Source organism: Pogoniulus pusillus, chromosome 4 (assembly GCF_015220805.1).
Source record: "Pogoniulus pusillus isolate bPogPus1 chromosome 4, bPogPus1.pri, whole genome shotgun sequence".
In the NCBI taxonomy this organism is placed as follows: Eukaryota; Metazoa; Chordata; class Aves; order Piciformes; family Lybiidae; genus Pogoniulus; species Pogoniulus pusillus.
The window spans coordinates 1,412,565-1,433,264 of NC_087267.1; the positions used below are offsets into that span (position 1 = coordinate 1,412,565).

At 44.3% G+C, this 20,700-nt stretch overlaps 1 protein-coding gene across 1 annotated transcript in view; it reads right to left on the minus strand.

Moving 5' to 3' along the window:
• Positions 1-11,929: 11,929 nt before the first annotated feature.
• The window catches only part of OTOGL (otogelin like), a 103,785-nt gene continuing 95,014 nt past the window's right edge, over positions 11,930-20,700 (minus strand). Inside the window, 3 exon segments of the mRNA XM_064142863.1 lie at positions 11,930-12,152; positions 14,669-14,748; positions 19,689-19,734. Coding sequence (XP_063998933.1) covers positions 11,952-12,152; positions 14,669-14,748; positions 19,689-19,734 — 327 coding nt within the window. The 3' untranslated portion in view covers positions 11,930-11,951.

The window sequence follows — 20,700 nt, forward strand, 5'->3', positions numbered from 1 at the left end:
GAATGTCTGGTTTTGTTGCCAACAGTTTGTCAGGGTTTTTTAGGACCTTATCCAAAAAAAAAAAAAAGGCAAGAATTAAAAAAAAAATTAGAACCAAATAGATAAATTCAAACAAACAAACCACAAAAAAAAGCTGCAAGCCACCACATTTAAGTTGGTCATAAACACCTAAGCTTCAAACCTGTCTTCAGGCTGTTTATACACCCACCAAAAGACCCAAGCAACAAGCACTTACTGCCTGCTGCTACAGACTGCTTCTCAACATAGAACTCAAGTAGTCTTCCCAGTCTGAAAAAGAAGCACTTGAAGGGAAATACAGCAAAAGGGCTACAAAAATGTTAGCCAAAAGCAGTGAACAGAGATTGATTTTTGTTTTTTCTCTTCATTACAAGAACTGTGGAGGATGAAACATTGCTGGTGTGCTACAGATTGAAGGCGACCCAAAAGAGGCAGTTCTTCACAACAGTGTGTCTGGCAAAGCTCAAAATGTGTGGTCAAAGATTTGATGGGCTTCAGAGGAGGTAAGATGAAGAGAACTATACTGAGGCTCACAAAATGCACTGCAAGTGCATCTACCTCGAGCAGTCCTTGAGCTGCAAATGGCTGGAAATGAACACAATACAGGTAATTCTTACACTATTCTTATGGTCCTCCTCAAGGCTATGTGTGGTGGTTTGGGTGTTCCCTGCCCCCCCCACACTTTGGGAATCACCCAGACTAGACTCAGCTGGCTCTGGAAATTGAATTAAGCTTATATTTACAGCTTAGCTCAATATACAGGCAGATATTCACAGTATATACAGTTATAGACAGAAATAGACAAGGTAAAAGGTAATACAGAAACACAACAGCCCTGCCAGAAACCTGAGTCCCCAGGAGGGACTCCCAACTGCCCTTCCACCTTCTCCCACCCCTCTCAACCTTACCCCAGTCCCAAGGAAGAATGGAAGTTCGGCCAAGGGTTTAGGAAGTAAAGTGGATTAATCAGAGAGACAGCAGAGAGCCTAGAGAGAGAAATGCAGCTCTGAGCTCCCCAGCAGAAGTGACCTATCTGTTTGGATTCTTGTTCTTATATCTCTCAGCAAGCCTATGAGTGCAGCAGACACCACCATTGTTTTCCTTCCACAGCCTGTAGTCTAATTCTTCTCACCAAAACATTCTAGCTAGTTTCAAACTAGCACAAGAGGCTAGAGAGAGAAATGCAGCTCAGAGCTCCCAAGCAGAAGCGCCTTATCTATGTTTGGATTCTTGTTCTTACACATCCCAGCAAGTCTATGAGTGAAGAAGACATCAGCACTGTTTCTCTCTCACAGCCTGTGATCTAATCCTTCTCACCAAAACATACTAGCTAGCTTCAGACTAGCACAATATGCTTTCTGCCACTGCTGAAAGTATGATACTGACGTGTTTATTTCGCCACCTACCTCCATCCTAAGGGCTTCCATTAAAAAATGACTTGTTGTTAAGTTCAAAATTGGCCAGCAAGACCAGACACTATCTGGATATTCTCAACAGTTACACCAGAAGGCTAGCATCACAACAGCATTTCATCACTCCAGATATATAGCTCTCTTCTCCTAAAGAGGAGAGTGGTGTTTGTAGCTGCAAGTGGAAGAGCTTTTGCTGCAAAGCACATTAAGCTAAAAGTAAAACAAAGTCTATACCTGCAAAAACTAAACACAGACACATATGGACAAGGTTAGTGTCAAGTGTGGTTTCTGTGTAGGTGGTTCTTTCAGGAGCAGTCACATTAAACACAAAACATTACCTCACAAATGGCACATTTGGATCAGAATATAAAATCCTTATACTCTTTAGGAAGTACACCTCTTATTTCTTCTAAAGAAGAATAAACAAGTACACTTCTTTATTCTTCTGTAGGAAGTACACTTCCTAAAGCCATAGCCTGAGTATAGCCTTTGGTCTCAGAATGACTGTGGATTTCCAGCCTCACCATGCATGCCTCTGCAGTGTCCAAAAGGTGACAATTCACACAGTAGTGTGAGCTAGCTTCAGACATAAAGATGCTGATGTCTCTTACTTCTTCTGGGGAACACCAGTAAACCAGAGCAGCAGGCAATAAGCAGATTAGGGATTTCAAATGAGCTTAGAATCACAGAATCATAGAATCAACCATGTTGGAAGAGACCTCCAAGATCATCCACTCCAACCTGGCACTCAGCTCCTGGCTAAAGAACCCCAGCTCCCTCAGCCTCTCCTTACAGGATTTGTGTTCCAGGCCCCTCACCAGCTTCCAACAATTGAAATAGGAGGCAGGCAGGGGACACTCAGTAACTGAGAGCTCCCTGTACTACTAGAACCACAAAAAAACAGAATCATGAAACACAATTTTCAACATTCAATTAGGAAATCTATCTACCTCCATAAAAAGAAACGTTTTTCTTACCTGAAACAAATAGTCTAACAAAAGCAGGAGAAGAACCCCTTGGTCCATAGAGGAAGAAATATAATTGTTTCCGTGCCTCTTGTGTTCGAATCACAACAGCTTCAAAACAAAACTGGGCCAGAGTGTCTGAGAGCCACCAAGTAAAAAATACCCAATGCATGTATTTACAGCTCACATAGACACAGCAGCAGCCAATGGCACATTTGAGATCTGTGTGCTCTGGCCCTGCCTCTTCCCACGCCTCACAGGAACTTTCCCAAGGTCAGCAGGAGGCTGACCTTTAACGTCACTGCTCCGAGGAGGTGTCTGCTGTTCATCAGTCACTTAAAAAACAATTAGTGTCAAAAATACCAAAGGTGTTTCTATATATATTTTACAGGTGATTAGTGGATCAAAAAATAATTGAAACCTATGTAACCCCTTGGGTCATTTTCTGCAGTGCACATTTCTAGCAAGATGCCCCTTTCTCAGCTTTCAAAATAAGCCTTAAAACACTCTTAAGTGTGCCTACAGAACCCGTTGAGAGATGTTCCTGTGATGCCTAGGAGGAATAAGCATTGTATGTTAGTTCTAACTTGTTATATTTGATCATCAAAAGGCAGATGCACACCAGCGTAGCACCAAAACCTGCATGGGTAAGGCTAAACATGCAGAGGGACCTTGCCAGGCAGGATGGATGGGCAGAGGTCAATGGGATGAGATTTAACAAGGCCAAGTGCAGGGTTCTGCACTTTGGCCACAACAACTCCAAGTAGTGCTAAAAGCTGGGGACAGAGTGACTGGAGAGCAGCAGAAAGGAAACTGGGGGATGCTGGTAGATAGTAGGCTGAACAGGAGCCAGCAGTGTACCCAAGTGGCCAAGAGGGCCAATTGCATCCTGGGCTGGCTCAGGAGCAGTGTGGCCAGCAGGACAAGGGAGGTTATTCTGCCCCTGTGCTCAGCACTGCTCAGGCCACACCTTGAGTGCTGTGTCCAGTTCTGGGCTCCTCGATTCAAGAGAGATGTTGCAGTACTGAAAGGTGTCCACAGGAGGGCGACAAAGCTGTGAGGGGCCTGGAGCAGAGCCCTGTGAGGAGAGGCTGAGGGAGCTGGGGGTGTGCAGCCTGCAGCAGAGGAGGCTCAGGGCAGAGCTCATTGCTGGCTACAACTACCTGAAGGGAGGCTGTAGCCAGGTGGGGTTGGGCTCTTCTGCCAGGCAACCGGCAACAGAACAAGGGGACAGTGTCTGAAGTTGTGCCAGGGGAGGTCCAGGCTGGATGTTAGAAGGAAGTTGTTGGCAGAGAGAGTGATTGGCATTGGAATGGGCTGCCCAGGGAGGTGGTGGAGTCACCATCCCTGGAGGTGTTCAAGCAAAGCCTGGCTGAGGCACTTAGTGCCATGGTCTGGTTGACTGGCTAGGGCTGGGTGCTAGGTTGGACTGGCTGATCTTGGAGGTCTCTTCCAACTTGGTTGATTCTGTGATCACATTATTTCCCCTTTGAATAGTCTCTTGCTCTTCAGTGGGTTGTGCCTTATTTTTCCTAAAATCAGTACCCAGCTGCATTTTTAATTGTGAAATCAGGAATAAGTTTTTTCATTAAATGTCTACTTAGAACTTCTAGTTAACAAGCTTAGTCTCACTAGAAAAATGCCTCTTTGGAGCTTTTGTGTTACTCAGGCTCAAAGTCAGCTGTAGTAAATCAAAATCTGCTGCAGTGCAACCTCTGATCTCAAAGCACTGAGTCAGTCTTTCTCTGAGAAACACATGGACAGTGTGAACAAGAATGCATCCCCTGAGTGCCATTATAGCTATTAGTGCTGAAAACAAGCTGCAGCCTATTCAGCTGCTCTGCAAAGCAGGTGTAATTCCACCTTCCCATCCCCCCAGTGTATTTTATAAGCACTGAGCAAGAAGGGAGGCTTTATTAATGGGCAATTTTCAAGACAACAGCAGGAGCCCTTCTGTTTTAAGCTCATTAAATTGTGTGCATGGCACATTCCACCTTAATCAAAAGAACACTCCCCAAAACAACCACTTTCCTTTAGCATTTTGCAGTGAGTCAGTTTTCATGCCATTAGCTACTGCTTTTCTCCAGAGTGCAACATCAGTACAGAAGCAGCTCTTCGAGTTCCCTCATTCTTCATACAAAAGCTCTTTGTAAAGTAGAAGCTGCTTTTATAGGAGTACATTGTTTTTTCAGACCATCCTTCATGGTGAGATTCTCAAATCTCTGAGCTTAGGGAATTGTGATGGTTTGGATGTTAGCTGCCCTCCCCCACACACTTTAGAAAGTCACCCAGACTAGACTCAGCTGCTGGCAATTTGAAGAATGAAGCTTTGCATTTACAGCTTAGCACAATAAGCAAGCAGATAGTTACAGTCTCTACAGCTATAGACAGAAACAGATAACTTAAAAAATAATACAGAAGCACAGCAGCCCTCCCAGAAACCTGAGTCCCCAGGAGGGGCTCCCAACCACCCTTCCACCTTCTCCCACTCCTCTACCTTACCTCAGACTTTACCTCATGTTCAAGGCGAGTTTGGAGGGTTGGCCAGGGGAGTTAGGAAGCAGAAGGATTTGTCAGGCAGGTTAGAGAAGTGCATGCTGCCCAAAAGCACAGAGACAGACTCTGTTATCTATATTTGTATTCTTGTTCTTATCCATCTCAGCAAGCCTAGGAGTGCAGCAGCCATCACCATTGTTTCCTTTTCACAGCCTAGCATCTAATTCTTCTCACCAGAATATCCCAGCTAGGCTCAAACTAGCACAGGAATCTTTCCCCACTCATTTCACCAGGCACATGACCACCTAGTTGGAATTGTTTTTCAGAACAGGCAAAAAAAGGCAGGTATAAAATGGTCAGTGTGTGGCTGCCAAGAACTAGTCAGTGAGTAATGTCAGCATTTCCTGGAGTTCATTGATGTGCAGCTCCAACTATGCCCTTCCACCCTGAACTGTGGTGAGTAGTTAATGGATAGATAATTGTTCTGGTAGGCAGCTTGCAAATTCCACCTGATACTTGAAGAGAAGTTAGAGAAAATATAGCACACAGTGTTCTGTGCAGAGTCCTGACCGTGAGCTTTCCTCAACAGAAGCCTTAAACTTTGGTAATAATGTTAAATCATAGAATCATTAATGCTGGAAAAGCCTCTTTTAAGATCATCAAGTCCAACTGTAATCCAACTACCATGACCACTATACCATCTCCTGAAGCACCACATCTGCATCTTGAACCCCTCCAGGAATGGCAACTCCACCACTTCCCTGGGCAGCCTGTTCCAATGCCTGACCACTCTCTCAGTAAGGAAGATTTTCCTGATGTCCAGGCTAAACCTTACCTGGCACAGCTGAAACCCATTTCCTCTCATCCTGTCGCTGGTTCCACTCTCCTTTTAAACACCTCCAGGGATGGTGACTCCACCACCTCCCTGGGCAGCCTGTGCCAGTGCCTGACCACCTGCTCAGGAAAGAACTTCCTCCCAACAGCCAACCTAAACCTCCCCTGATGCAACTTGAGGCCATTTCCTCTTGTCCTGTCATTAGTAATTTGGGAGAAGAGACCAACACCATCTCTGGAGGTGTTTAAAAGGAGAGTGGCTGTGGTGCTTGAGGCTATGGTCTGGTGATGGAGGCTGTTGGGATGAAGGTTGGATTGGCTGATGCTGGTGCTCCTTTCCAACCATAGTGATGAGATGTGCTGAGGGGTTTGGTTTGGTCAAGGACTTGTCAGTGTGAAACTAATCATTGGATCCAATGAGCTTGAAGGGCATTTCCAATCTAAGAAATTCTGTGAGTCTGTGTACTGTAAAATGTTTCCAGTGACATTCTGACCTCCATGCTTCCCTGCACAACTGCTATATTGCTATGGCTATATGTGACAGCATGTTTATGTTTTGTCCCCTGTACTAGAAGAGCTGTCTGAGGTTTTCCCATAGGGCATACACCTGTCTGCAATTAGATAAGCTGCATAATGTCAGCATAACCTCGGGGAAAGGATCTGATGGGACAGAGCTTGAAAAAAACCCAGTTCAAGCCAATGTTTCCTGCTGTCACAGTGTTCACAGACCACAGAAACATTGAGGTTGGAAAAGACTCTCAGGATCACCAAGTCCAACCTATATCATGGGATCACAGGATGGTAGGGGTTGGAAGGGACACAAAGAGATCATCCAGTCCAACCCCCCTGCCAGAGTAGGACCATACAGTCTAGCTCAGGTCACATAGGAGCACATCCAGAAAGGCTTTAAAAGCCTCCATGGAAGGAGACTCCACAACCTCTCTGGGCAGCCTGTTCCAGTGCTCTGTGACCCTTACAGGAAAGAAGTTCCCCCTTGTGTTGAGGTGGAACTTCCTCTGCTGCAGCTTGCACCCATTGCTGCTTGTCCTATCCTGGGGAGCAGTGAGCAGAGCCTGTCCCCCTTCCTGACCCCCAGCCCTCAGATGTTTGTAAACATTTATCAAATCCCCTCTCAGTCTTCTCTTTTCCAGACTAAGCAGCACCAAGTCCCTCAGCCTCTCCTCGTAAGGCAATGCCTCCTGTCCCCTAGTCATCCTCATAGCCCTCTGCTGGACCCTATGGTGTCGGTCCCTACTCTACAGGGTTGGTGACTCCACCACCTCCCTGTGCAGCTCATTCCAATGTCTGACCAATCTTGCTGGGAAAAAGTACTTCCTAATCTCCAGTCTAAATCTACCCAGTCACAGCTTGAGTCTCTTGCTCTATTGCTGATTACCTGTAAGAAGAGACAGCACAAACCTCTCCACAGCCTCCTTTCAGGTAGCTGCAGGGATTGATGAGGTCTGCCCTGAGCCTCCTGTTTTTCAGGCTAAACAGCCCCAGCTCAGACTCACAGTATCACAGAGACATTTTGGATGGTGGCCACATATCAATGTTCAGAATTTCTCAATGGGAGCTGGGGGTGTGCAGCCTGGTGAAGAGGAGGCTCAAGGGTGTCCTCATTGCTTTCACAGCCTGTGCTCTAATCCTTCTCACCAAAACATTCCAGCTAGCTTCAAACTGGCACAGTGCCTCATCCAGGTTTTGCTTCAACACCTCCAGGGACGGTGACTCCACCACCTCCCTGGGCAGCCCATTCCAATGCCAATCACTCTCTCTGACAACAACTTCCTCCTCACATCCAGCCTGGACCTACCCTGGCACAGCTTGAGACTGTGTCCCCTTGTTCTGTTGCTGAGTGCCTGGCAGAAGAGCCCAACCCCACCTGGCTACAGCCTCCCTTCAGGCAGCTGCAGGCAGCAATGAGCTCTGCCCTGAGCCTCCTCTGCTGCAGGCTGCACACCCCCAGCTCCCTCAGCCTCTCCTCACAGGGCTCTGCTCCAGGCCCCTCGCAGCTTTGTCGCCCTCCTGTGGACACCTTCCAGTACTGCAACATCTCTCTTGAATCGAGGAGCCCAGAACTGGACACAGCACTCAAGGTGTGGCCTGAGCAGTGCTGAGCACAGGGGCACAAGAACCTCCCTTGTCCTGCTGCCCACACTGCTCCTGATCTAGGCCAGGATGCCATTGGCTCTCCTGGGCACGCTGCTGCCTCATCTTCAGCTGCTATCTGTCAGTACCCCCAGGGCCCTCTCTGCCTGGCTGCTCTCAGCCACTCTGTCCCCAGCCTGTAGTGCTGCTTGGGGTTGTTGTGGCCAAAGTGTAGAACCCTGCACTTGGCCTTGTTCAGTCTCATCCCATTGGCTTCTGCCCACCCATGCAGCCTGGCCAGGTCCCTCTGCAGGGCTCTCCTACCCTCCAACAGCTCCACACCTGCTCCTAGCTTGGTGTCATCTGCAAACTTACTGATGCAGGACTCGATCCCCTGGTCCAGATCATCAATAAAGACATTGAACAGGACTGGTCCCAGCACTGATCCCTGGGGTACACCACTGGTGCCAGCTGCCAGCTGGATGCGGCACCATTCACCACCACTCTCTGGGCCTGGCCCTCCAGCCAGTTCTTGACCCATATCAGAGTGAACCTGTCCAAGCCAGGAGCTGCCAGCTATGCCAGGAGCTGCTTGTGGCAGACAGTGTCAAAGGCTTTGCTGCAGTCCAGGTAGACTCCATCCACAGCCTGCCCCACATTCACCAGGCAGGTAACCTGATCATAAAAGGAGATCAGGTTGGTCAGGCAGGACCTGCCCTTCCTAAAGCCATGCTGGCTGGGCCTGATCCCTTGGCCATCCTGTAGGTGCTGTGTGATGGCACTCAGGATGACCTGTTCCATGCCCTTACCTGGCACTGAGGACAGGCTGACAGCTCTGTAGTTTTCCAGTTCCTCCCTCTGGCCCTTCTTGTGGATGGGCATCACACTGGCAGCTTCCACTCTTTGGGGACCTCTCCAGTGAGCCAGGACTGTTGATACATGATGGAGAGTGGCTTGGGCAGCTCAAATCTGCCAGCTCTTTCAGCACCCTAGGATGGATCCCATCTGGTCATGAATCAATCACCTACAACATGAATCAATCACCTAAGGAACATGTATGTAATCTGGATTTATTTTTTTTTGCCTGGACACAAAAATTAGGCATTTAAAATTGATTCAGTAGTACAAATCCCAATAGTTTAAAGAAAGCCACAAAGAACACAGAGTTTATCAAAATATACTGAGAGCAAAGCCTCAAACAGGAAAACAAAGGAAGAAACCCACTGGGAGTAGTTAACATGTGCAGGATGCTTTTCTGTTTCAATAAATATACAGATGTATATACACATTGAACCTGATTCTTCAGCTAGTAGGCAGTGAAGTTTTCAGTTGTCTACACTGCAAAATGGATATAAAATAGAAGCCTTCAGATCAGAACCAGCTTTTAGTTCTTTTTAATGAGGGCACAAAAAAGCTTAAACTTGTCAGCCTTTGTCTAGGCATACTTCGTGTTTCTATATAATGATTAAATACATGTCTAAGGTTTAAAGACATCATTACTATTGTTCTACTCTGTGCTGGAGATTTACTACAGGGACTGACAGAACACAGTTGTGGTGTTTCTCAGTGATTTACAGTGTAAGCAGAGTCCAGCCACAGAGTCACAGAATGTTAGAGGTTGGAAGGGACATCCAGAGATCATCTTTGTTTTCGTCCTCCAGCTGCTTCAGTTTTGCAGAAGCCTTTACTGAAGAAGGCCCCCCAAAGAAGTTTATGTTCCCATAGAAGGCTCTTGTGGTAGCAGAAGGCTCAGTAGGTGGAAATCCAAAAGCCTTCACATGAAAAACTTCCTCTTCATACCAACCTTCTGCCTAAAGAAAGCATGATTCAGTGTACAAACCACTGTGGAACTGGGCTTTGCTAAGGTCTAGCTGGACCACTCCTGCAGGGTCTTCTAGGAAAGATTTCCCCTCCTTAAGCTGAGTTATCATCCCAAGTACAATCACTTTTCCCACTTTAGCTGCATTGCCCAAGAGAGTTGCTGTTGTTTTCAGCTGGAATTTGCTCTTGCTGTCATCAGAATAATCAACAGTGAAGGAGTGAACAACTCACGTCTGAGAGTCCTCTGTTGTAAGACGTAGTAGCACTCACAAAACAGCTCTGCTTTATCTCTCCTCCTTCCAAATAAGTTTGGTGCAGGCAAGCTGGTCATTGAGAGGGGTAGAAGCTTCTTCCTCATCGAGTCCAGCCCCCTGCCAAAATAGGGTCACCCAGTGCTGCTTACACAGAAACACATCCAGGCAGCTTTTGAAAGTCTCCAGAGAAGGAAACTCCCCAGGCTCTCTGGGCAGCCTGTTCCAGAGCTCAGTCATTGACAACAGCTGGTGGACACAGGACAGGCTTTTCAGTAAGACAAAAAACCTTTCAGTTGAACCCACTGTTTTAAACTAATGTGCTCATTTCCAAAAGCCCATTTAAAGGTAGGACCAGTGATGGTTCTCTACCTGAAGATTCCAAGTAAAAGAACCACTGAGAAATTCTGAACATTGATTTGTGGCCACAATCCAAAACTTTTAAATGCTGGAAGCAGACATTTAGCAGCTTTCAGCAGCTCATGAGAATGCCACTGAGTAGCAACAGGTTGTGCTAGTTTGAGCCTAGCTGGGATGTTTTGGTGAGAAGAATTAGATGCTAGGCTGTGAAAAGGAAACAATGGTGATGGCTGCTGCACTCATAGGCTTGCTGGGGTGTATAAGAACAAGAACACAAACATAGATAACAGAGCTGCTCTCTGGCTTTTGGGCTGCCTCCCTTCTCTCTGTTTGACTAATCCTTCTGCTTCCTAACCCCCCTGTCCAATCCTCCAAACTCACCTTGAATGCAAGGCAAAGTCTTGGGTAAGGTAGAGGGATGGGAAGAAGGTGTCAGGGTGGTTGGGAGCCCCTCCTGGGGACTCAGGTTTCTGGGAGGGCTGCTGTGTTTCTGTATTACTTTTTCACTTGTCTGTTTCTGTCTACAGCTGTAGATATTGTAACTACCTGCTTGTATCTTGTGCTAAGCTGTAAGTATAAAACTTCATTCTTTAATTTCCAGCTCAGCTGAGTCTAGTCTGGGTGATTTTAACAAGAGTGGGGGCGCAGCTAACAGCCAAACCATCACACACATGATGAGTGACTTAGACCCTGTCCAGAATTACTTCTCTTTTACTTTCCATACATGCCAATATTTTAACAGGCAATTTGAAGAAGAAACACCACAACTCTTACTGAATTTGTGAAGGGTGACAGCATAAAGCATGATTGAGGACTTTTATTTTTATCCTCTCCAAATACTTTTGTCATCCAAGGTCCAAAAAACAGAGTCTAGCAAAAGGAAACTCATTTTCCTACTTCAGATGAAATTGTATCCACAGTGATACCATATCTGAGTGGACTCAGTGATCTCCTTGGGTACCATCCAACCCCTAACATCCTGTGATTGTTGCCACAAAGTGAAGTGAATCACCTTCAACAGTTGAAAACTTTCTTTGCATTCATATGTCGAGACTTTTATGTATTGAGTAGTCTGCTTCTGGGTTTCAACAAATTGTGTCCACTGGAGCATACTAAAATAATCAGTGCCAGAATATCCTCTTCTACTCCCATCTTGTACTCAACACTGGTCAGGCCACACCTTGAGTACTGTGTCCAGTTCTGGGCTCTTCAGTTCAAGAGAGATGTTGAGGTGCTGGAACTTGTCCAGAGAACAATGACGGAGCTGGTGAGGGGTCTGGAGCACAGCCCTGTGAGGAGAGGCTGAGGGAGCTGGGGGTGTGCAGCCTGCAGCAGAGGAGGCTCAGGGCAGAGCTCATTGCTGTCTACAGCTACCTGAAGGGAGGCTGTAGCCAGGTGGGGTTGGGCTCTTCTCCCAGACAACCAGCAACAGAACAAGGGGACACAGTCTCAAGTTGTGCCAGGGGAGGTCTAGGCTGGATGTTAGGAGGAAGTTGTTGGCAGAGAGAGTGATTGGCATTGGAATAGACTGCCCAGGGAGGTGGTGGAGTCGCTGTCCCTGGAGGTGTTGAAGCCAAGCCTGGATGAGGCACTTAGTGCCATGGTCTGGTTGAATGGCTAGGGCTGGGTGCTAGGTTGAACTGGCTGAGCTTGGAGGTCTCTTCCAACCTGGTTGACTCTATGATTCTGTGATTCTTTGGTGTTCAGTTCCACTGGCAGGAGCAGTCTATCGGCTCCTGGATGATGTAGGTGACCTGAGTGCCATTGCCTGCGCAGTGCAGTGGCACAGCCAGATTGCGAGTTCCAGTTTCTCGACAGCATTTACAGAATCTTAAATGGCTGTCAATATTGACATTGAAAATCGTTGCAGAGGGGCATTTGCCATCACAAGAAGCCACATTTACCTGTGAGCAAGAGAAGAACCAAAATTAGGTGTCTCAATATGCATTATAAAGGTAATACATCTCAAACTTCTCCATGATTAAACCTTACTTTTATACTTTAAAAGGACTCTGTTGTTAACTATTTTATCTTCTGGAATTTGTTCTAAGTGTAGACACATTTCTATTTTCTTTAATTATTATTAAACTGTCAGTTCCTATTTTAACCTAAATGTTGTGCTATGGATACTAGAACAGAAGGGAGATGAGGCTGGGGAGAGGTATGGAGAACATCACCTATGAGGAGCAGCTGGGAGAACTGGGGTTGTTTAGCCTGGAGAAGAGGAAGCTGAGAGGGGACCTTATTGCCCTCTACAGCTACCTAAAAGGAGGTTGTGGTGAGGCTGGAGCTGGTCTCTTCTCCCTAATGATAGGACAAGAGGAAATGGCCTTAAGTTGTGTCAGGGGAGGTTTAGGTTGGCTGTTGGGAGGAAGTTCTTTCCTGAGCAGGTGGTCAGGCACTGGCACAGGCTGCCCAGGGAGGTGGTGGAGTCACCACCCCTGGAGGTGTTTAAAAGGAGAGTGGATGTGGTGCTTGAGGCTATGGTCTGGTGATGGAGGCTGCTGGGATGAAGGTTGGACTGGCTGATCCTGGTGCTCCTTTCCAACCATAGCTATTCATAGTGATGAAATGTTGTGCTGAGGGCTTTGGTTTGGTCAAGGACTTGTCAGTGTTAAACTAATGCTCGGACTCGATGAGCTTGAAGGGCTTTTCCAATCTAAGAAATTCTGTGATCTGTGATTCTGTGGAATCCACAGTGTACAAATCAATAACTTCAACATAATGTAGCTAAATTCCTGTTCTTCTCATGGTCACTGCCAAAACATGAAATTCTGCAAAGCAAAACGATGCAAAGTCTGTCCCTAATCAGTGCAAAAGATTTTTCTTGTCTCACCCATTCTGCTTGTGACTAAGTGATTGGCATTGGAATGGGCTGCCCAGGCAGGTGGTGGGGTCACCATCCCTGGGGGTGTTCTAGAAGAGACTGGCTGAGGCACTTAGTGCCATGGACTGGTTGACTGGATAGGGCTGGGTGCTAGCTTGGACTGGATGATCTTGGAGGTCTCTTCCAGCCTGGTTGATTCTACGGTTCTAAACCTAGATGAATGCTCCACACACTCCTGCAATTCAACTTCAGGAATGCCACTGTTGAACTTCTGTCAGCATGAAAATTAAGCAGCTCAACTTTCAATCTGTGATGATATTTTGCCTCTTGTTTTCTGATTGTTTAGTTTCTTCAACAGAATCTTGCTAGGGGCCTTTTTGGCAGTGTGGAGATACTGTGTCACTTGCTTCTCCTTTAAGTAATACCTTGGAAACACGTTTGCTGCTGCGACACACCCTGCATTTTGCAGATGGCACTGCAGCAAAGCCGAGAAAGGAGATGTCTTAAGAAAGAGGATGCCCTAAGAAAGAGGATGCCCTAAGAAAGAGGATGCCCTAAGAAAGAGGATGCCCTAAGAAAGAGGATGCCCTAAGAAAGAGGATGCCCTAAGAAAGAGGATGCCCTAAGAAAGAGGATGCCCTAAGAAAGAGGATGCCCTAAGAAAGAGGATGCCCTAAGAAAGAGGATGCCCTAAGAAAGAGGATGCCCTAAGAAAGAGGATGCCCTAAGAAAGAGGATGCCCTAAGAAAGAGGATGCCCTAAGAAAGAGGATGCCCTAAGAAAGAGGATGCCCTAAGAAAGAGGATGCCCTAGGAAAGATGTCTTAAGCAGCCCCATAAATAAATAGAATGCTGACTGTAGGACACAGAGGGACATGCTATGTGGAGGAGAAGACGTGGAGGGTAAAGGTCTTCAAAGTGGAATGCAGCAGTGTTTCCATCACATGCTGAGTGGAAACATTCCTCCTCCCCTGCTAGAGTGGGATGTTGTTTTGTGATGAGGAGTGTGGTGCCTCTCTTAGTTACAAGTAATTGTGCTGTGCACTTTTCATTTGAAGCCAGATGTTTTTCCAGGTAGGAGGGCTCAGTCTTTCAGCCATAGAACAATTTACTCCACTTAGGAGTAGGATAACATTTCTAGTGTCAAAAGTCTGTTTAGAGAAGACAGGAGAATTTTTTTGTTGACAGCTTTAACCTACTTCTTAATACTTACAATCATAGAATCAGCCAGGTTGGAAGAGACCTCCAAGCTCATCCAGTCCAACCTAGCACCCAGCCCTAGCCAGTCAACCAGACCATGGCACTAAGTGCCTCAGCCAGGCTTTGTTTGAACACCTCCAGGGACAGCGACTCCACCACCTCCCTGGGCAGCCCATTCCAATGCCAATCACTCTCTCTGACAACAACTTCCTTCTAACATCCAGCCTAGACCTCCCCCAGCACAACTTGAGACTGTGTCCCCTTCTTCTGTTGCTGGTTGCCTGGGAGAAGAGGCCAACCCCCACCTGGCTACAATGTCCCTTCAGGTAGTTGTAGACAGACTTGATTTGGTGTGCCCTAGCCCCAGCATCAAACACAGCTCTTCCATGCTCACCGGGCTTGCACTTATGCAGTCACTTTTCCTTATGGTTGTCCTGATTGTCATTTTCTGGCAGATCCTTTCTTCCTTTTTGCCTGGTAAAAATACAGCAAATGCATACTGAATCAGCACAGGGTTGGGACTAGATTTGCTACTGAAAAAGAGAAAATATTGCAAATAAATTTAATAATTAGGCTTTGTTTTCCTAAATGTACACACTTTGAAATATCATTGCTATAGTTGAATACTTTTTTAGAACAAAACAAGCAAAAAAACCACCCTCATATATTAATAAATAGTTCCTGTGCAGAATTATTGCTTGTATAGAATCATAGAATCAGCCAGGTTGGAAGAGACCTCCAAGCTCATCCAGTTCAACCCAGCACCCAGCCCTAGCCAATCAACCAGACCATGGCACTAAGTGCCTCAGCCAGGCTTGGCTTCAACACCTCCAGGGACAGCAACTCCACCACCTCCCTGGGCAGCCCATTCCAATGCCAATCACTCTGACAACAACTTCCTCATAACATCCAGCCTAGACCTCCCCTGACACAACTTGAGACTGTGTCCCCTTGTTCTGTTGCTGGGTGCCTGGCAGAAGAGACCAACCCCACCTGGCTACAACCTCCCTTCAGGTAGCTGCAGACAGCAATGAGCTCTGCCCTGAGCCTCCTCTTCTCTAGGCTAAACAACCCCAGCTCCCTCAGCCTCTCCTCACAGGGCTGTGTTCCAGGCCTTTCACCATCTTTGTTACCCATCTCTAGACATGTTCCAGCACCTCATCTTTCTTGAATTGAGGAGCCCAGAACTGGACACAGTACTCAAGGTGTGGCCTGAGCAGTGCTGAGCACAGGGGCAGAATAATCTCCCTTGTCCTGCTGGCCAAACTGCTCCTGAGCCATCCCAGGATGCCATTGGCTTTCTTGGCCACCTGGGCACACTGCTGCCTCATCTTCAGCTGCTATCTATCAGTACCCCCAGGTCCCTTTCTTCCTGGCTGCTTTCCAGCCACTCTGTCCCCAGCCTGAGGTGCTGCTTAGTGACATGGCAATGGTGATGACAGCCAGAGGTGTACATCAAGCAGTGTTTACTCTATTAACAGGAAAACAAAAGGAAAGATATTATTAAAAAGAATACCTGGTTCACAATTAATACTGCCAGTAGGCACTACTGGACTAATGGCAAAGGGTAACAGACCCCATCCAGAACCTGGCAGAATCATTAGGAATGTAAGTTTCTCGTGACATAAAAACAGTTTTTCACAGAAATGAGATTTCATTAATTCTTACACTGCCAACTGCATTTGCTTTTTCCTCTTTTACCAAAGAGATGCAGAGCTTTCCTATTGGCCTTCCAAATTTAGAAACACCTCAGCTGCTTCAAGTCTCACTAAAGATGGCCTAAACTTGATTACTGGTCCTGGTTAAGGCAAAGCTGGAATGAGGCTTCCTTGTAGAGCAAACTTTGGCAATGAGTCTGTCTATGGCAAGGTAAGAATTAAGTATGTGCACTGGCTTTGCATGCATCAAATCAAGTGCTTTCAGAAAGATTATTTGCTCCCATTAAAAGCCCAAGGTGTTGCAAGCTCTATTTGATAAGTACTCTTTGTAACTGCTTCATCACAGGGCACATGCTTTTAGTTAAAACAAAGCCAACCCCAAAAGAAAGCAGCAAATAATTGTATGGCTTATAGCTGGGTTTTAGCAGCTGCCTCAGCGAGGATTTCTGAAGTATAACAATGCCTTTCCTGAGGCCACACAACATGGCCAGGTAGAAATCTTCCTGGTCAGCAGAGCCCCAGGAGCCATTCATTCATTCATTCATTCATTCTTTAAACTGATTTTCTAAATGAAATGTGCTGGTTTGGAGCTAGCTGGAATGTTTTGGTGAGAAGAATTAGATGCTAGGCTGAGAAAGGGAAACAGTGGTGATGGCTGCTGCACTCATAGGCTTGCTGAGATGGATAAGAGCAAGAACATAAATATAGATAAGGGAGTCTCTCTCTGAGTCTCTCTCTAACCTAACCTGCTATCTGTGTGACTAATCCTTCTGCTCCATAACCCTCTTGGCCAACCCTCCAAACTTTCCTTGAAGCATAAGGCAAAGTCTGGGGTAAGGGAGAGGGGTGGGAAGAAGGTGGAAGGGTGGTTGGGAGCCCCTCCTGGGGGCTCAGGTTTCTGGGAGGGCTGTTGTGTTTCTGTATTACCTTTTAACTTGTCTATTTCTGTCTATAGCTGTAGATACTCTATCTGCTTGTGTATTGTGCTAGCTGTAAATATAAGCTTCATTCGTATTTCCAGAGCCACTGAGTCTAGTCTGGGTGATTTCCAAAGAGTGGGGAGGCAGAGAACACCCAAACCGTCACATAAGCCAACCTAACTTTGGAGTGGGTGAGTTAATTTTTTTTTCCCACATAGCTTATCTCATTAGAATCATGATTAAAATCATTAGAACTCATGATTAAGGATGCTGGAATGAAGGTTGAACTGGATGATGCTGGTGGTCTTTTCCAACCATAGCAATTAGATGTTGTGCTGAGGGATTTGGTTAAATCAAGGACTTGTCAGTGTGAAACTAATTATTGGACTCCATGAACTTGAAAGTCTTTTCCAATCTAAGGAATTCTGTGATTTTGTGATCATAGAATCAGTCAGGGTTGGAAGGGACCACAAGAATCTTCCAGTTTCAACCCTCTGCCTTGGGCAGGGACACCCTACCCTAGATCAGGCTGACCATAGCCTCAGCCAGCCTGGCCTTAAACCAGGGGGCCTCAACCACCTCCCTGGGCAACCCATTCCAGAGTCACACCACTCTGATGGTGAAGAATTTCCTCCTCACAGAGAAAGAACATAAATTGGTTAAGATTTTAGCACAATTCTGGTGTGTTGCTTTTCTATGCTGCTTCTAATAAAAAATGAAAATGCAATAAAGTACTCTTTTGAATTAAAACAGGCTTTGTTTTCTGTGGTTTGGATGCAATGCAGTTAGTTTTCAAAGCTTTGCATAAGTTGGAAACGTGAGCCTCCTATATTAATATTTCCCCTTCTGTCAAAAGATTGTTTGCAATACACTGCACTTCTGAATTGCATTTACTAGCTGTGCAAGCTATGGTTATAGATTTGCAAGTTCCTATGTAGTGTAACTAAGTAATTAGTAATTAATAAGTAAACCAAAAGTTTGTCTAAAAAAACCCTAAAAATCCAAAGACTAATATTTTCACTTCAGTGTTCAACACCAAAAGGTCCAAAAATCATTTTAACTCTAATGTGCAACACAGAAAAAGGTCCAAAAATTCAAAGGGAGGATTTTTTTTCTGTGGCATTGACCAAGTTGTTGCACTGCACAAGTAGTTTGCCACAGCAATGTTTTATTTTTGTATACATTGATAGTAAAACCTTCCCTAAGTCAAAACTGTGAAATGAGTTTGTTATCAATCCACTTTTATATATAAGCTTATATACAACATATATATATAAAAGCTTTTATATATAAGCTTATATTTAACATATATATATAAAAGCTTTTATATATAAAACCTTCTGTAGTCGAAACTACAAAGCAAATGAGTTTGTTCTCAATCCACTTTCATATATAAGCTTATATACAACATACATATATAAAAGCTTTTATATATAACCTTATATATATAAAACCTTCCCTAGTCAAGACTACAAAGCAAATGACTTTGTTCTCAATCCACTTTTATATATAAGCTTATATACAACATACATTTATAAAAGCTTTTATATATAACCTTATATATATAAAAGCTTACATATATAACCCTATATATATAACCTTCTCTAGTGAAAACTGCAAAGCAAATGAGTTTGTTCTCAATCCTCTTTTATATATAAGCTTATATATAACATATATATAAAAAAGCTTTTATATATAAGCTTATATATATATATATAAAAAAACCCTTCCCTAGTCAAAACTACAAAGCAAATGAGTTTGTTCTCAATCCTCTTTTATATATAAGCTTATATATAACATATATATAAAAAAGCTTTTATATATAAGCTTATATATATATTAAAAAACCCTTCCCTAGTCAAAACTACAAAGCAAATGAGTTTGTTCTGAATCCTCTTTTATATATAAGCTTATATATAACATATATAAAGCTTATATATAACATATATATAAAAAAAGCTTTTATATATAAGCTTATATATATTAAAAAAACCTTCCCTAGTCAAAACTACAAAGCAAATGAGTTTGTTCTCAATCCACTTTTATATATAAGCTTATACATAACATATATATATATAATCTTTTATATATACATATAGAACCTTTCCCTAGTCAAAACTACAAAGCAAATGAGTTTTTCCTCAATGCACTTTATATATAAGCTTATATATAACCTTATAGATAAGCTCTTATAGATAAAAGCTTTATATGTAAGCTTTTATATATAACCCTTTATATAAGCTTGCATCATGATTCTACAATGAGACACTCAGAAAACGTGGATATATAAGTAGGCAATAAAAAGCCAGTTTTATATAGGGGTTGCTAATATTAATGCTACTCTGAATTTTCTTTATCTGGGGACTTTAAAAAGATTTACTATTTCTGTATTTTAAGCCTAGAAAATACATATGAGTGACACAGAATTGATTTGTAAGTTTGGGGATGTCATCAAGCTAGGAATTGATTTTATGGGAGAAAATTCCTGTCTTTTTTTGGGTGAAAACCACATAGGCATTAGTTAGCCTATCAATGAAGAGAATGTTTAGTTTAGCCACTATTTTCTTTCAGTCAGTATAACTTTTTACCTTCTGCAGGTTATGTCTTTTGAGAGATTTGGTTATACTCCAGAACAACAATGTTAAAAATCACCACGTTAGCAGCCAACTGAAGCAAGGCTTTTTTAAGGAGAGTAGTTAGGTGACTATGACAATTGTACGTGATCTGTGCAGGTACTGCATGCTTTTTCTTCTTCATGGCCCAGCCACTGAGGTTAAAAAACAAGCCCTCCAAAACCAAAGCCAAACTAGCACATATTGCAGCCTTCAGCACTTACAGGTCTTGCAGCAGCCATCGTTATACATCTGCACAATTCCTCCATTCTAGGAAAATGAGAGGAGAATACATCAAAAAAGACTGTGCCCAATGCAAAGGTCAACTGTATCTCAAGACCATCTATGTTTTAAAGATGCCTAACTAATAAAAAGTAGTATCACTGAAATTAAGACAATCATATAGGTGTGTATTAGGCGGAGATTTGCTGTTTACAAATTCTTTACAGCCTTTGACATTGAAAATGGACTCATCTGATCTCATCTAGCTTCCTTTAAGCATCTTCTTACACCATCTATTTCCATACCATAGAATCATACAATCAACCAGGTTGGAAGAGACCACCAAGATCATCCAGTCCAACTCATCCCCCAGCCCTATCCAGTCAACTAGACCATGGCACTAAGTGCCTCAGCCAGGCTTTGCTTCAACACCTCCAGGGATGGTGACTCCACCACCTCCCTGGGCAGCTCATAGGACACTTCAAAAAACTGGGGAGATGTAAAAGGATTTATACTGAGTATATGCTACTGATCATTAGCACCTAATAAGTAGCTCTTTACAGGCTTAAATATGTCTGTGTCAGCATATACATTTTGAAAGAGAACAATAGCTGCAGAATTTCAGAGTCATTGCTGTGCTCAACTCTTTTTCCCCATTATATTCGTTGTTACTGATATCCATCCAAGTTGCTTGTTAGACAGAGGGTAAGTGAAGAAAACGCCCTTTAAAAATTCAAAGAGAGCATGAGAGGGGGAGAGAGGCTGTCAGAACCTGTCAGAAAGGGTGCAAGCAACAAACATGAGCCCACAGTTCTAGTGCAATGCCCAATGGCAAATCACTCTCTCTGTGAGAGTACTTCTATTCACTTCCTAAACTCTGCATCATGTAAGAAATCCTTTATATAGTCCACTCTCTATTATATATTCCACTCCATAAATATATATATATTCCACTCCATAAGGAGCATTTCTGCTTTGCTTGATGCCATTTATTTAACGTACCTATACTACAAA